Below are 15823 nucleotides of genomic sequence, written 5' to 3' on the forward strand. Positions count from 1 at the left end.
TTGTTCTCCCAGTTTCAAGATTATAAATTCCTTGAAGATAGTAACCTTGATTTATTATATTCATTCATCTACATATTCCTCCTCACCCCCGCATTTACCATTGGGTCTGGTAAATGCTCAATAAATGGGTGTTGAGTGAGGGGACCGGGAGCAGTAGAGGAAGAACTGGGATTATACTGGTAAATAAAATGCAAAATACACCTCGTAGTACTTTCTCCATCTCCTCAATAAACCCTTTTCCCAGGACTACTAAGGTATAGCTATAGAGCTGCTTTAAACGATTTTTTTCCCTTCTCCTGTCCATCCTCTGGCAGAGGTACTGATGAGCCGTACTATACTGCAAATGAAAGATAACTAAAGAATAAGCAGTGTAGCAAATGGGTTTCCACACAATCAAATGTTGCTGATTTCCATTCTTTCCCAGGGTTATAATGCAATGAATTCTTTTTATATGGCTGTCTTCCTGTGCTATTTGTTTTGCTACTTTCTGTGTATCAGAATTCCCCTTCTATATAAAACCTTTTCTAGTCTGTCTTCTTGGTATGCTTTAAGATGGTAATTAGAATATAATCTCCTAGAAAAGGTGGCAAGAAGTACTATAAAAAATACTATTTTGTGCTATGGATGAGGTTACCTGCCATCTTAGTGGATGGCAATCTCCATAAAACAGACTCTCAGAGGCCTACAAAATGTTTAAACTGGGAGGAACCTAAGAACTTAACGTGCTTCTCCATTTATGCGCGTGCACACACACCACACACCGCCCATTAAGAATAGCTTTCTGTGTAATAGCTATCTTCTTGCTTTCTTTAAATATTGTGTATTGTTTAGCCCCCAAATCTGGGCTAGTTTCTAAACTAGTACTTTCCAAATTTAGATTCTTGAGAAAATAAAACACACGAATACCAACTGTTATCTAAAATGAAGAGAATATGTAATTATCATTTCTTTATGACCATGTGATATTGGATGATTTCTCATTTTTTAAAACAGCAGAATAAATCTTAAACTTTAACATGTAATTGCTGGATATCTTAATCTTCTTAAAGACTTAAAGATATTTTATTTTCTCTTTAGGTGGTACGGGACTATAATCTTCAGCTGTTTCTACAAGAGAATGCAGTATTTCACAAACCCCTGCCCTTCCAGTTCCAGCCTTGTGACAGTGATACTGTAAGGGCCTCCAGATTTTCATTTCATTTGTTTTGAAGCTGTGTTTGTGTTCTAATATCTATTATCTTTGGAATATATAGACAGGGAAAGCTTAGGATGTCTCACTAATTTTGTAATAAACTGTGAGGATGCAGAGAAATTGTGACATTTCTTCGTAAAATGTGACTGAAACACCCATTATCTTTATGCTTACAACTTTCTACTAAATTTGGTTAAATTATAAGACAAATTGCTGAAACTCTGAAAATGAACTTAGGAAAGAAGGAAGAATATTCAATAAATTTTTTTTCAATTCAAATATAAATTATACCTTCTATCCATGAAATTTTTCACATGTATACCCTTTCAAAGAAACCAGTGGTTAAATTTTAGCCAGAATAGAATTGATAAATAGAATAATGAATATGTGCATGCAAATATTTTGATTGGTTTTACACAAAATTATAGGCCCTTGATAATTTCTTTCAGTGTTCTTAGAATGTTAAATGTATTAACACAAATGCCAAATTGGCAATTTTTAAAAAGCAGACATTAGTCATCCCTTTTTATCCGTGAGTTTACTCTATGAAAAATGCTAGTTTTGAACTTAAAAAGAGAACCAAAATGCTAATTTGATAACAAAAAAATTTAACTTCTACAAGGGGAGGAAGCACATGTCTAGCATATAGCTATGTGCTAGCATATCTAGCACATTCTCTCAATGTAGGCTAGCCATGGGGGAAGTCAAATTATGTTTGTAGGGTCTGTTGGTAAATCTAGATTCATAATCAGGGGAGTTTATGATATCATAGCTTAATGGTATCAGTTTAATAGAAACCTTTGCTATAGATATTTTCATTACTTTTCTTACTAAATTTTAAGTAACGCTGTTAGTGGCTACATAAAGAAATGAAGGAAGACGGCATTTACCTCTAGATTATAACCCTTGCCGTTTATAGTGGTGTTTTTGCTGTTGTTGTTAATCAGTCAGCTTTTGCTTAATGATTCAGTGACATTGTCCGATAATTTGACTTATTTGAAGCCTGGGAGGAATGAAGCAGACAGAACATTAGAAAATAGAGTATAGACAAGTTTGCCAAGCTTGACTTAAAATTGCAACTAATTTGAGATTATTTTATCTTTGCTCCTTTTCCTCAGAAAATCAGAATAACAGTGACTCTCATCTCATTTGTCCAAAGCCTAACAGCATCCCTAAATCCTTTTTTGTTTCTAGACACAAATGTTCTTAGCTATGTGTCCCTGTTTGCCTTAAAATTCTAACTCTATGCTGTTTTCTGTCCCTGTGCAATCTTTACTGGGCAGAATTTAAAAGCTGCCCAGCTGGTGGATCTTGGGCTCTCCCCTGTCAGTGCTCTGAGAATGACCATAGCTGAGGTATATGGGGTGTGGGCCAAGGGTGGGAGGTATGGGGTACGTGGACTTGCATGCTCATGAAGGGTGGGACCTGCTATTGGGATGATATACATAAGGTATATGGGACCACTGAATGCAGAAGATGGGGCTTTCCATTTCCCCTTGTAAATTAGCGATTTCCTTTCCTGTTTATAGTGAAAAGACTGAGCTTCTCATTTTTCATCTTATCTGAAACACCTTCGATTTCTTTAACAGGAGTGCTGAAAAGAACCTTAGAGCTAATCTTGCCTTTATTAAAGGGAAACTAAAGCCTGGAAAGGAAAAGAGACTGGTCCAGACAGTGAATAGTGACACTTTACTGTCCTGATTACAGCATTAATGTTCTTTCTGCATGCTACTCTGTTTTCTGAGAAGAAATGTTGAGCTCTTGGGGAACAATTAATTTTTTTAGCAATAATGAAAAAAAATTTTGTTTCAAGTAATTTTCAATTGGTCTTTAACATTAAACAAACCATTTATTTATTGGATATTTCATATATGAGTATGTAGTTAATTGGATACTTCATATATGAGTATGTAGTTAATTGGATACTTCATATATGAGTATGTAGTAAGAAAATGTTTAAAATATGCCTTCATTTCATCCTATAACCCCTCTGAGATAGGTGGCATTTTCACCAATTTTCAGATGTAACTAAGACTCAAATTAGTTAACATGCCCAGGATCATAAAGCTATTAATAGTAAATGGCATTAAGAAGATTAAACCTAGGTCTGTCTGACTTAAAAACCTGTATACCTGGGCTCTTCAGAATATGCTTTACTACCTTTGTACATCAGATTCCTCTGGCTAATGTAGATTGTATTTGCATCTGCATCCAGGGTTTAGCATCGTAAACCCTGACTTCTGAGGACAGATATAAATGTAAATGCCTAGATCCTTTTGCGAAGCAAAATATAATAATAAAGTTGGTTCCCAGATTCTTAGTTGTCCAAAGAATGAATCAGAATATAACATGTAATTGTAAAGTTGATTAAATTTGGGTTTTCATTCTTTTGCTCTGTTTCAATTCATTTATCATTGTATAATATAGCTTTAAGTGAAATGTCTGCATAGAGTAAAAGTTTTTCAACCTTGCCTACAATTCCAACAAAAATATTAAACATTTAATCCAGTTTATCTAATTCTGCTTACTCTACCGATTTTGAGCTATGTGACCTTGCAAAAGTCAGTTTCTAAGATCTTCCCACTGTAAAATTTTGCTTCTTTTTGTATTAAAATTCTCTTTGGGTAATTCATGTTTAAGAAATCGTTTTATTTCCTAATTATTTTAATATAGTTTTTTTAATGGGTTCTTAAGAGTTTAGCAAAAGTTAAAATAATGTAGAGATTAAAGCTCTGAGTCTAGAATCAGACTTGAGTAATCAAAGCGGTAACATTTAATATCTGGTTGTCACTGGAAACTTAATCTCTCTGAGCTTCGCTTTCCTTTTCTATAAAGTGGCTTATGGCCCATCTCAAAAGGTTGTTACAAAAAACATGTGAAGCGCTTTCCATAGTACCTTGCACAGTGGGGGTTAACTTACTGTTGTTTATTTCGATTTTGCAGTTTGTTCTTTGTGAAACATAATCATAGCATTTTAGGGCTAGAATAAACCCTTAATGATCATTTGATCTAGCGCTGCTGTCTTTCACATGACATTAATGCCCAAATGAAGGGTAAAAGTTAGTTTGAGGTTTGGAAATAATTGGTGATTGACCTGAAACTAAATTAAACCCAATATTTTTGGGGTCAGAGAGTTTGTGTTGCTGTTATTGTATTGTTTTGTTTTTTCTTTTCACTCTTTCCAATGATTATTTTTTTATCCCATTAAAAATATTGAGTGTTTCCATTTTTTATCTATGCAACTATTTTAGTGTCATGTTAGGTTGGCATGAATACTTTTTTCTTCTTTGCGTAGCTTAGCTACCTGTCTTCACACCCCAAATAGATCAATTAACGTATTAGAGATGAAGGTTTAATGTTCAACAATGTAAGACAACAAATAAAAACCCTGGTGATTTATGGTTTCACACTGGTTCGCTTAGTTTTCTGCTAATGTCCCACAGTAGTGGAGCATATCTCGTGTCTTGGGTGCCGAGAAAGTGAAGGTCCTGTGATCTACCTACAAAATGGTGATGACTTCAATAAGGGTAACAGTGCTGTTCTCTCTTGTGTTGTAGAGCCGACAATTAGAATCAGAATCTGGGACCACAGAGGAGCACAGTCTAAACAAGGAGGCTCGGAAATGGGCCACACGTGTGGCACGTGAGCACAAAAACATTGTTCACCAACAACGAGTAAGTGTAATACAGAGTCTTGGGCTACATTTTAGCTTAAGCCAAATGTCTAACCAATTTAAGGAATTGAGTTTTCTAAATGTGAAAAATATCCTGTTTATGTTTCTTCTATAATTGCTCAGCTCTCAGCAGTCTGCTCTCCGCTGTCTACTTAGCTTGGAAATTCCTGAAGCCCGCTAGCAGCAACACAGTAATTCATCCGTTTGCCATAGAATTGCTTGAGGAAGGCTAGAGATAGTGTATTACAGTCTCTTGGGCAGTGAAAGAGACATACATAGGTTGAATTTGGCTTTTCATCCCCAAGACAGATTTTTTTTGAAGACATAATTGTAGATTCCATAAAAATATATCTTAAGAGTAAACTGAAAATGCAGAGAAATTATTTTAGGTATAGTAAATTCTTTCTCTATTTCCATTTATTTGCAACTTCACTCTTCTCTTTCTTTACCTTCACATCCAACTTCTTGAAATGATTGTCCATATTTAGTATCTATATTTCCTAACTTATTTTTTAGCCCGTTACATTTGGGCTTTTTCTTCTTTCTCTTCCCCTATAACACTTCACCGAGGCTATACTTGTCAAAATCACCAATGATGTCTATGCTTCTAAGTCCCAAATGGAGGTTTTGATTTTTCATCTTGCTTAACCTGTTGGCACTTTCATCACAGTTGACAACTCCCTTCATCTTGAAATATTCTCTTCTCTAGTCATCCAGAATATAACTTTGCTCATGTTTTCCTTATGCCACTCTGGCCATTTCTAGGTTCTTTTATAGGTTCTTCTTTCTCCATCTCACAATTAAATATTTAAATTCCTTAGATTTCTATACTAGGCTGTCTTCTTGTCTTATTCTTTCTTCTCATTGTAGTCAGTCTCAATCACTTCCATTTATGTACCAACAAATGATAAATTAATATTTCCAACATTGGGCCTTTCTTCTGTTTATTCATATATATCCTCTTGCCTGTTTTGACATCTGCTTTATACTATCTCACAGGCATCTCAAATTCAGTGTTCCACTTAGCTAATGTTGCATACCAAACTCTTCAAATTTAATGCCAAAAGCCTTTTTTATAGTGTCTCATGTTACTCTGGGGATGGGATGGGCTCAGCTTGGCAGTTCTCACTTGGGAGTCTCTCATTATAACCAGATAGTGGCTGGTGCTGGAGTCATCTCATAGATTTCCCTCTGAAATATCTGGTATTTGGACCAGGAAGACTTGAACAGCTGGGAACTAGAACAGCTAGAGCTCCTTGTGCATCTCTGTCTCTCCGTGGTCTCTCCATATGATCTCTTCAGCATGGCAGCTTCAAGTTAGCTGTTCTTCTTACATGGTAGCACAGGGCCCCCCAAAGATGTGAGTCCCAAGAGCCACGTGAAAGCTATATCATCTTTTTTGACCTAGCCTCAGTAGTAGTATAATACTAGTTGTGTCATATTTTTATTAATCGAGGCAGCCACAAAGGCCTGTCCAAGTTCAAGGAGAGAGCACATAAACCCCACTTCTTGGTGGGGAAATAGCAAGGTTCTGGAAGAACATGTGGAATGAGAAATATTACTGTAGCTATTTTTAAAAAAACATAATCTGCTACAGTCTGCCTTCTGGCCCTAACAGTTCACATCCTTCTTACATGCAAAATATAATTCCTCTTCACCTAAAATCTTCCAAATCTTGGCATCAGACTCCAGCTGGAAATCCAGAATCTCATTATCTAAATCAGATTTATGGACAGATAAGGCTTCTTGCATACAGTTCCTCTAATACAGTTTATCTCAATCAAAGAATTGATGAACTAGAGAGAGAGGAGTTACTATATACTCACACATCCAATAAATAGTGATGAGATTAATTACTGCAGCTTTATACTTAAAAATATAAAACACATACTTTTTTTTCTCACTAGAACGCTTGACTATATTTGAAAGTTAATGTTCAGATATTAAAAATAAATCTGTTTCCTCTCTCTGTTGTCAAGGCACGTTGTGTCTTTCTGCTGGGAGGTAGAGACAGACAGGTTTCAATAAATTTTCAGTATGACCTATGTTATGCTTCAATCGAATAAGGTACAAGTTCTGACAAGTTTGTGAACTCTCCACTGTGTGCTTACATTGGCAGCACTGTACAAACAGCTCCGTAAGGTTTCATTACCTTGGTATATCAGTGTCTCAGCTGTGTTCTTGTTGACGTGTGGTGGGGTCTTGCTGAGTGGCATTCATTATTGTTGTTGTGTGTTTTTGTGTGCCATCACGAGAATGTCTGAGCTTGAATTAGAGCAACAAACAAACATTAAATTTCTTGTTAAACTTGGCAAAAGTGGAAGTAAAATCAGGGACATGTTAGTCCAAGTTTATGGGGATAAAGCCATGAAGAAAACAGCAGTGTACAAATGGATTAAACATTTTTCTGAGGGAAAAGAACACGTCACTGATGAAAAGAGGTCAGAGCTGTCAGTAACGAGCAGAACTGATGAAAACATTGCAAAAATTTGTCGAATTGTGCATCAAAATTGTTGGCTGACTGTGAGAAGCATAGCAGACCAAGTAAACATCGATAGAGAAACAGGAAAATCTTAACTAAAACTCTTGGCATGAGAAAGGTGTGTGCAAAAATGGTCCCACAGGAGCTCACTGATGAACAAAAGCAAAGGAGAGTCAAAGTTTGCCAAGACCTTTTGGAGAGGCAAGACGATGTTTTGGGCTGTGTTATCACTGGTGATGAGACATGGATGTACCAATACGACCCTGAAACAAAGCGTCAAAGTGTCCAATGGAAGTCAGCCAATTCTCCACAACCAAAAAAGTTCCATCAGTCCAAATCAAGAGTCAAAATGATGTGGCTAATTTTTTTTGATATCAGAACGATTATTCATTATGAGTTTGTACCAACTGGACAGTTAACCAAGTTTAATATTTGGAAGTGCTGAAAAGGCTGCGTGAAAAAGTTAGACGAAAACGACCTGAACTTTTTGCCAACAATTCATAGCTCTTGCATCACGACAATGCACCAGCTCACACAGCAGTGTCTGTGAGGGCGTTTTTAGCCAGTAAACAAATAACTATATTGGAACATCCTTCTGACTCACCTGATCTGGTCCCCAATGACTTCTTTCTTTACCTGAAAAATAAAGGAAATACTGAAAGGAAGACATTTTGATGACATTCAGGACAAGGGTAATACAACAACAGCTCTGATGGCCATTCCAGAAAGAGTTCCAAAATTGCTTTGAAGGGTGGACTAGGCTCTGGCGTGAGTGCATAGCTTCCCAGGGTGAGTACTTCGAAGGTGACCGTAGTGATATTCAGCAATGAGGTATGTAGCACTTTTAGGATGAGTTTGCGAACTTAATTGCCAGACCTCATATAGTTTAAGCAATAAAATGAAGTTGTTGTTTTTTTAACATTAAAATCAGTTCTGCTTTTGGCCATGATGAAGTAACTGGAATCACACTTATCCTCCTGCATAAACAACTATAAAATTGATCTAAATATATGAAACAAATGTTTTTGGACACTGGACAATAAGCAATAACAGGATTGTGAAATCTGAGAGGAAAAATAATGAAATTAAGCCTATGATCTCCCAGGCTTTCTGCCTGGAGGCACTTTGCTTATTATCGTACATGGAGAGAGAACTGAAACAGCGTACCACAGACTTGCTGAGTTGAAATGATAGAGATCAGAGTTCAGAGGCTAAAGTAGCATGAATTTTCAAGGCAGAGGACCAGACAGCAGGGAGATGCAGAAAAAGAATTCCAAAAATTTATATAAGTCTCCCTTCAGTCTGTTGCTAAATACTAAAATCACACATGCATAGGGTGAAACCCAAGTCTGGGGGCTGGGACACATTCAAGTTCTGACCAGCCAAGTTGAGAGTACTCATGGATCACCTAGGGCAATCAGGAGACCACAGAAGGATCATAAATTGGTAGTGGGGCTAAACCAGCCCTAGAATAAGGCTAAACAGAGCTTTAAAACGAGCTTCAAAAAGATCAAGCTAATCCACAAGTAACTTATTCACCTGCCAGAAAAAATATCTTCAAAGGAAAAAAGGAAAGTGCAACATTCAATATCATAGTATTCACATTGTCAAGAATTAAATAAAAATTGCTAGATATTAAAAGCAGGAGAATATAACCCATTATCCAAAGAAAAGTCAATTAAAGCAGACCCATAAATGATGTAATTAGCAAATAAGGACTTTATTTTTTTAATAATTTTTATTTTTCAATTACAGTTTATATACAATATTATGTTAGTTTCTCAGATGTACAACATAGTGATTAGACATTTATATAACTTATGAAGTGATCACCCTGATAAGTCTAGTACCCATCTGACACCATACATAGTTATTATAATATTATTGACTATATTCCTTATGCTGTACTTTACATCCCCATGACTGTTTTGTAACTACCAATTTGTACATCTTAATCCCTTCCCCTTTTTTACCCATCCCCTGAACCCCCTACCATCTGGCAACCATCAAAATGTTCTCTGTATCTATAAGTTTGTTTCTGTTTTGTTCATTTATTTTGTTTTTTTCAATTCCACATATAAGAAACATCATGTGTTATTTGTCTTTCTCTGTCTGACTTATTTTGCTTAGCATAATACCCTCTAGGTCCAACCATGTTGTCACAAATAGCAAGATGCCATTCTTTTTATTGCTGAGTAATATTCCATTATACAAATGTACTACTTCTTTATCCATGTCTATCAGTGGACACTTAAGTTGCTTCCATATCTTGGCTATTGTAAATAATGCTGCAGTGAACATAGGGGTGCATATGTCTTTTTGAATTAGTGTTTTTGTTTTCTTCAAATGAATACCTAAAAATGGAATTGCTGGATTGTATGGCAGCTCTATTTTTAATTTTTTGAGGAATCTCCATACTGTTTATCATAGCAGCTGCACCAATTTACAATCCCACCAACGCTGCATGACAATTCCCTTTCTCCACATCTTCGCCACCACTTGTTTGTTGATTTATTGATAGCCATTCTGACCGGTGTGAAATGATATCTCATTGTAGTTTTAATTTGCATTTCTCTGATGATTAGTGATGTTCAGCATCTTTTCATATGTCTATTGGCCATCTGGTATGTTCTCTTTGGAAAAATGTCTATTCAGGTTCTTTGCCCATTTTTTAATCAGATTGTTTACGTTTGGGTTGTTAAGTTGTATGAGATTTTTATATATTTTGGATATTAACCCCTTATCAGATGTATTATTGGTGAATATCTGCTCTGATTCAGTAGGTTGTATTTTTTTTTTTTTAAGATTTTATTGGGGAAGGGGAATAGGACTTTATTGGGGAACATTGTGTACTTCCAGGACTTTTTTTTTTCCAAGTCAATTTGTTGTCTTTTCAATCTTAGTTGTGGAGGGTGCCGTTCAGCTTCAAGTTGTTGTCCTGTCGGTCTTAGTTGTGGAGGGCACAGCTCAGCTCCAGGTCCAGTTGCCTTTGCTAGTGGCAACAATCCCTTGTGGGAGTCAAACCAGCAACCTTGTTATTGAGAGGACACGCTCCAACCAACTGAGCCATCCAGGAGCTCAGCGGCAGCTCAGCTCAAGGTGCCATGTTCAATCTTAGTTGCAGGGGGCGGAGCCCACCATCCCTTGCGGGACTCGAGGAGTTGAACCGGCTACCTTGTGGTTGAGAGCCCACTAGCCCAGGTGGGAATCGAACCGGCAACCTTCAGAGTTAGGAGCACTGAGCTCCAACTGCCTGAGCCACCAGGCCAGCCGGGTTGTATTTTTGTTTTGAGATGATTTCCTCTACTGTGCAAAAAATTTTTAGTTTGATGTAGTCCCATTTGTTTATTTTTTCTCTTTTTTTCCTCGTCCAAGGAGACATATCCAAAAAAATACTATTACTAAGAGCAAGGTCAGAGAATTTACTGCCTATGTTCTATTCTAGAAATTTTATGGTTTGGTTTCTTACATTTAAATCTTTAATCCATTTTGAGTTTATTCTTTTATATGTGTAAGAAAGTGGTCCAGTTTCATTCTTTTGCATGTGTCCTTCCAGTTTTCCTAGCACCATATATTGAAAAGACTATCTTTATTGTATATTCTTGCCTCCTTTGTCATAGAGTAATTGCCATACAGGCATGGGTTTGTTTCTGGGTTCTCTATTCTGTTCCATTGATCTACGTGTCTATTGTTATGCCAGTACCATTTTGTTTTGATTACTATCGCCTTGTAATATTGTTTGATATCAGGTAGCATGATACCTTCAATTTTGTTTTTCTTTCTCAAGATTGCTTTGGCTGTTTGGGGTCTTTTGTAGTTCCATGTAAGTTTTAGGATTACCTGTTCTAGTAAATACCACTGGTATCAAATACCCTTGATGTTAAATACCATTGATATTTTGATAGGGATTGCATTGAATCTGTAGATTGCTTTGGATAGTATGGACAGTTTAATGATGTTAATCCTTCCTATCCATGAGCATGGTATACCATTTATTTGTATCTTCAATTTCTTCAAGTTTCTCAAGTACAGGTCTTGGTTAAATTTATTCCTTGGTTTTGGGGTTTTTTGATACGATTGTAAATGGGATTGTTTTCTTAATTTCTCTTTCTAATAGTTTATTATTGGTATATAAAAATGCAACTGACTTCTGAATATTAATTTTGTGTCCAGCTACTTTATTGAATTCATTTATGAGGTCTAATAGTTTTGGTAGAGTCTTTAGGGTTCTCTACATATAGTATCATGTCATCTACAAATAATGACAGTTGTATTTATTCATTTCCAGTTTGGATGCCTTTTATTACTGTTTCTTGTCTGATCTCTATGTCTAGCACTTCCAGCAAACAAGGACTTTAGAACAGTGAATAAGCCCAAGGATTTAAAAGAAAATAAACATGAACATACTGAGGAAAGAAAAGGAAGATATACAAAAGAACCAAATGGAACTTACAGAGCTGAAAATACAATATTTGAAATGAAAAATTCAATAGATTAGATGCTGGAAAAAAAAAAAAGAACAATCAGCTTGAAAATATAGCTATAGAAACTATGCAAACTGAAACACAGAGAGAAATGAAAGACTTTTTTAAAATGAAAGGAGCATCATTGACCTGTGTGGGACAATATGTGATATAACATACTTTATGAGTTAGAAAGAGACTCCTTTGCGAGATGAAAGAGTCAGAAAAACATTTGAAAAAAAGCATATAGCTGAAAACTGTCCAAATTTAATAAAAACTGTAAACCCAAAAATCTAAGGAGCTCAACAAACCCATACAGGTAAAACACAAAGATCACTCTGAAGTATATCATAATCAATTTGTTTAAAAAATCAGTTGATACTCAGCGGTGAAAGACAGAAAGCATTTCCTCTAAGATCAGAAACAAGCTAAAAATGCCCTCCTTTTGCCACTTGTATTGAACATAGTACTAGAAATCCTAACTACAGCAGTTAGGCAAGAGAAAGAAAGAAAAGCCGTCCAAATTGGAAAGGGAGAAATAAAATTATCTTTGTTCATGAAGGACATGATCTTAAATGTAGAAAATCCTTAATATTCCATATGCACACAAACAGATGCACACACACCCCTACTTGTTAATAAACAAATTCAGCAAAGTTGCAGGATACAAAATTAACGTTCAAAAGTTAGTTGCATTTTTATATGCTAACAATTAATAATCTAAAATAGGAAATTAAGAAAACAATTCCATTTACAGTAGTATCAAAAAGAATAAAGTACTTAGGAATAAACTTAATGAAGGAGGCAAAAGACTTGTACACTAAAAACTATAAAACATTGATGAAATTAATAAGACATAAATAGATAGAACATCATCCTGTGTTCAAGGAATGGAAGACAGTGTTAAGCTAACAATACCATCCAAAATGATCTACAAATTCAATGCAATTCTTATCAAAATCCCAAAAGTGTTTTTTGCAGAAATAGAAAAACCCTACTCTAAAATTCAAATGGAATTTCAAGGGACCTCTGATAGCCAAAACAGTCTTGAGAAAGAACAAAATTGGAAGATTCATACTTCCTGACTTCAGAACTTATTACAATAAGCTACAGTATTCAAGACAGTGTAGTACTGGCATAAGGACAGACATGTAGACCAATGGAATAGAAGTCGCAATATTTTATAAGTGCCAGTTATCTCCAAATTAATCCATATGTTCAGCACAATCCAAGTCAAACACTCAGTAGAATTTTTTATAGAAATTGACAAAATGCTTCTAAAATATATATAGGAAAGCAAATGATCTAGAATAGTCAAAACAATTTTGAAAAATAAGAATATACTTGGAGGGCTTACTCTTCCTGGTTTCAAAACATAAAAATACAGTAATCAAGTTGTCGCAGTATTGGTGTACAAATAGACTTATAGGTGAATGGAACAAAATAAAGAGTTTAGAAATAGGGACACCACATATATGATCAACTGATTTTTAACAAAAATGTGACAAGCTTTTAAAAATGCTAAATAAAGTTTAATAAAAAATGATTCCAGTCATGTGTTTTAAAAACACATGACTAATTAGTGTGCAAGGATGATTCAACATATAATTTATCAATATAATAAACTGTATTTATAGGTTAAAGATGAAAAATTCTATGATTATTTTCATAGTTGGCCCAAAAAGCGTATGATAAAATTCAGTATCCTTTAGTGATTAAAAAATAAAACAAAATTCGCAGCCAGCTGGATAAAGACTTTCACCCTGACAAGGATATCTTCCTGAACCTTACAGCAAACATTATACTTGATGGCTGTATTAGTTTTCTATAGCTGCCATAAAAAATCACCACGAACGTAGTGGCTTAAAAGAAGACAAATTTATTATCTCACAGTTCTAGAGGTCAGAAATCTTAGTGGTCTTGGCTAGTTTTTCAGCTCCAGCTCTACCAAGGCCAGGCTGGCCTCAGGGGAAGAATTTGCTTCCACGCTCATGCAGGTTGTTGTCAGAATCCAGTTCCTTATAACTGTACAACTGAAGTCCCTGTTTCCATCCTGGCTCTCAGCTGGGGGCTGCACCCAGCTTAGAAGCCAATCTTCTGTGCCTTGTTCATAGGCTCCTACATCTCAGAGCCAGTAATGATGCCTTCAATCCTATGCTTGGAATCTCACTGACTTCCCTTTTGGCCTGTCTCTCATCTCACTCCCACCAGAGAAAATTCTCTGTAAAGGGTCATGCGATTAGATTGGGCTCACTCAGATAATCCAAGATAATCTCCCTATTTTAAGGTCCGTAACTCTAAAAATATCTGCAAGTTATATCTTACATATACATAGTTCCAAGAATTAGGATGTAGATATCTTTTGGAGGCCACTTTGCTTACTACAATGATAATAAGAAAACAATACTCTATCATCACCACTACTTTACAGTGTCATATGAGGATTTAGTCAGTGCACTAATGAATGGAAAAATAAGGTGTTTAAATATTAGGAAAAGGTACATCTGTCATTATTTATAAATGATGTGATTGTTTACCTTCAAAAATAGAAGAGACCCAACTGTCAAACTATTAGAAATAATAAGAGTTCAGTAAGGTGAATAGATACAAAATTATATCCAAAAATGATTCGTTTTCATATTTACTAAGAATAATACTTTGCAAAATGCAGTTTGAAAAAATTATTTACCATAGCAATAAAATACTGATGAACCAGCCAGTGAAATGTCATGATCTATAAGAAGAAAGACATTTTTAAACCAAAGAACATAATGAAAGAAGGCGTAAGTAGAGAGATGTAAAAAATTGGGGTTTTTATTACATGTACCCTGTTTCCCCGAAAATAAGATCTAGCCAGACAATCAGCTCTAATGTTTTATTTGGAGCAAAAATTAATATAAGACCGGGTATTATATTTTATTTTATTATATTACATTATATTACATTACATTACATTATATTAAAGACCCGGTCTTATTTTACTATGTCTTATATTAATTTTTGCTCCAAAAGACGCATTAGAGCTGATTGTCCAGCTAGGTCTTATTTTCGGGGAAACACAGTATTTGTAATTTCAATGTAATCCCAACAAAACTTAAAAGATATTTTTAAAGGAATTTGAAAATAATGGTTCTAAAATGTATCTGGGTTTTTTAAATGTACAATAATAGCCAACAACATCAATAATGACATTTATGTCCCTTAGCACATATTGATACATATAATAATGACCATCGTAATTAAAACTGTGGTATCATACAAATATAGTAAAGAAAATGATCTGTTTCTGCATGGACCTTTAGATACTGATTCAAATCAACCAATCATAAAAAATCATTTTGAGGCAGGCAGGGAAATTTAATGATTAACAGCATATTAAGGCTACTAAGGAAATATTGTTAGTTCTGATAAGTGGTTTTTTTTCTTAAAGTTCATATTTTTAGAGACTTTTACAAAAGCATGTAGGAGTGAAATGACATGATATCTGTCTGGAATTTGCTTTAAAATGCTTTAGCAAAGAAAAAAAGAATAGATGAAACAAATGTGGAAAAATCTTGTTAGCTATTGAATCTTGGTGATTGGTATATAGGAGTTCATCATCCTAGTCTCTTCCCTTTTGAGTATATTTGAAATTTTTCATAATAAAAAACACGTTAATGACATTTCAAAGTTTTGGGAAAATATTTATTCAGTAAATGATGTTAGAGCAATTGTGTATTAGGGGCAAAATATGTAGATTCCTCCCTTCCACCAAATACAAAATAAAATTCAGAAGAATCAAAGGGCTAATTGCGTATTTTTCCAGTTTTTGGTTATTAAAAACTGGACAAGTATAGAATTTTTTAGTATATTACAGGTGGCTTAAGCAAGACACAAAACCCAGGACCCATAAAAGGACAAGATTGATAAATGCGACCACATAAAAACTAAAAATTTCTGTAAAACAGAATAAATGTTAAGAGAAAGGGAACAGAATAGGAGATATTTGTAAAAGAGTATAGGACTAATATAAT

General features: G+C 35.0%; 1 protein-coding gene across 3 annotated transcripts in view; it reads left to right on the plus strand.

Annotated features, from left to right (window-relative positions):
* Window positions 1–15823, plus strand: part of FCHSD2 (FCH and double SH3 domains 2) — a 212494-nt gene that overhangs the window by 163155 nt on the left and 33516 nt on the right. For 2 of the 3 annotated variants that reach the window (XM_019744393.2, XM_074335812.1), the window contains 3 exons: window positions 1078–1173; window positions 2476–2547; window positions 4750–4866. In XM_019744393.2, coding sequence (XP_019599952.2) covers window positions 1078–1173; window positions 2476–2547; window positions 4750–4866 — 285 coding nt within the window. The remainder of the gene's footprint in view (window positions 1–1077; window positions 1174–2475; window positions 2548–4749; window positions 4867–15823) is intronic. The other variant, XM_019744394.2, reaches the window with a different exon arrangement.

The sequence above is a fragment of the Rhinolophus sinicus genome, linkage group LG06 (assembly GCF_036562045.2).
Source record: "Rhinolophus sinicus isolate RSC01 linkage group LG06, ASM3656204v1, whole genome shotgun sequence".
NCBI classification, from domain to species: domain Eukaryota; kingdom Metazoa; phylum Chordata; class Mammalia; order Chiroptera; family Rhinolophidae; genus Rhinolophus; species Rhinolophus sinicus.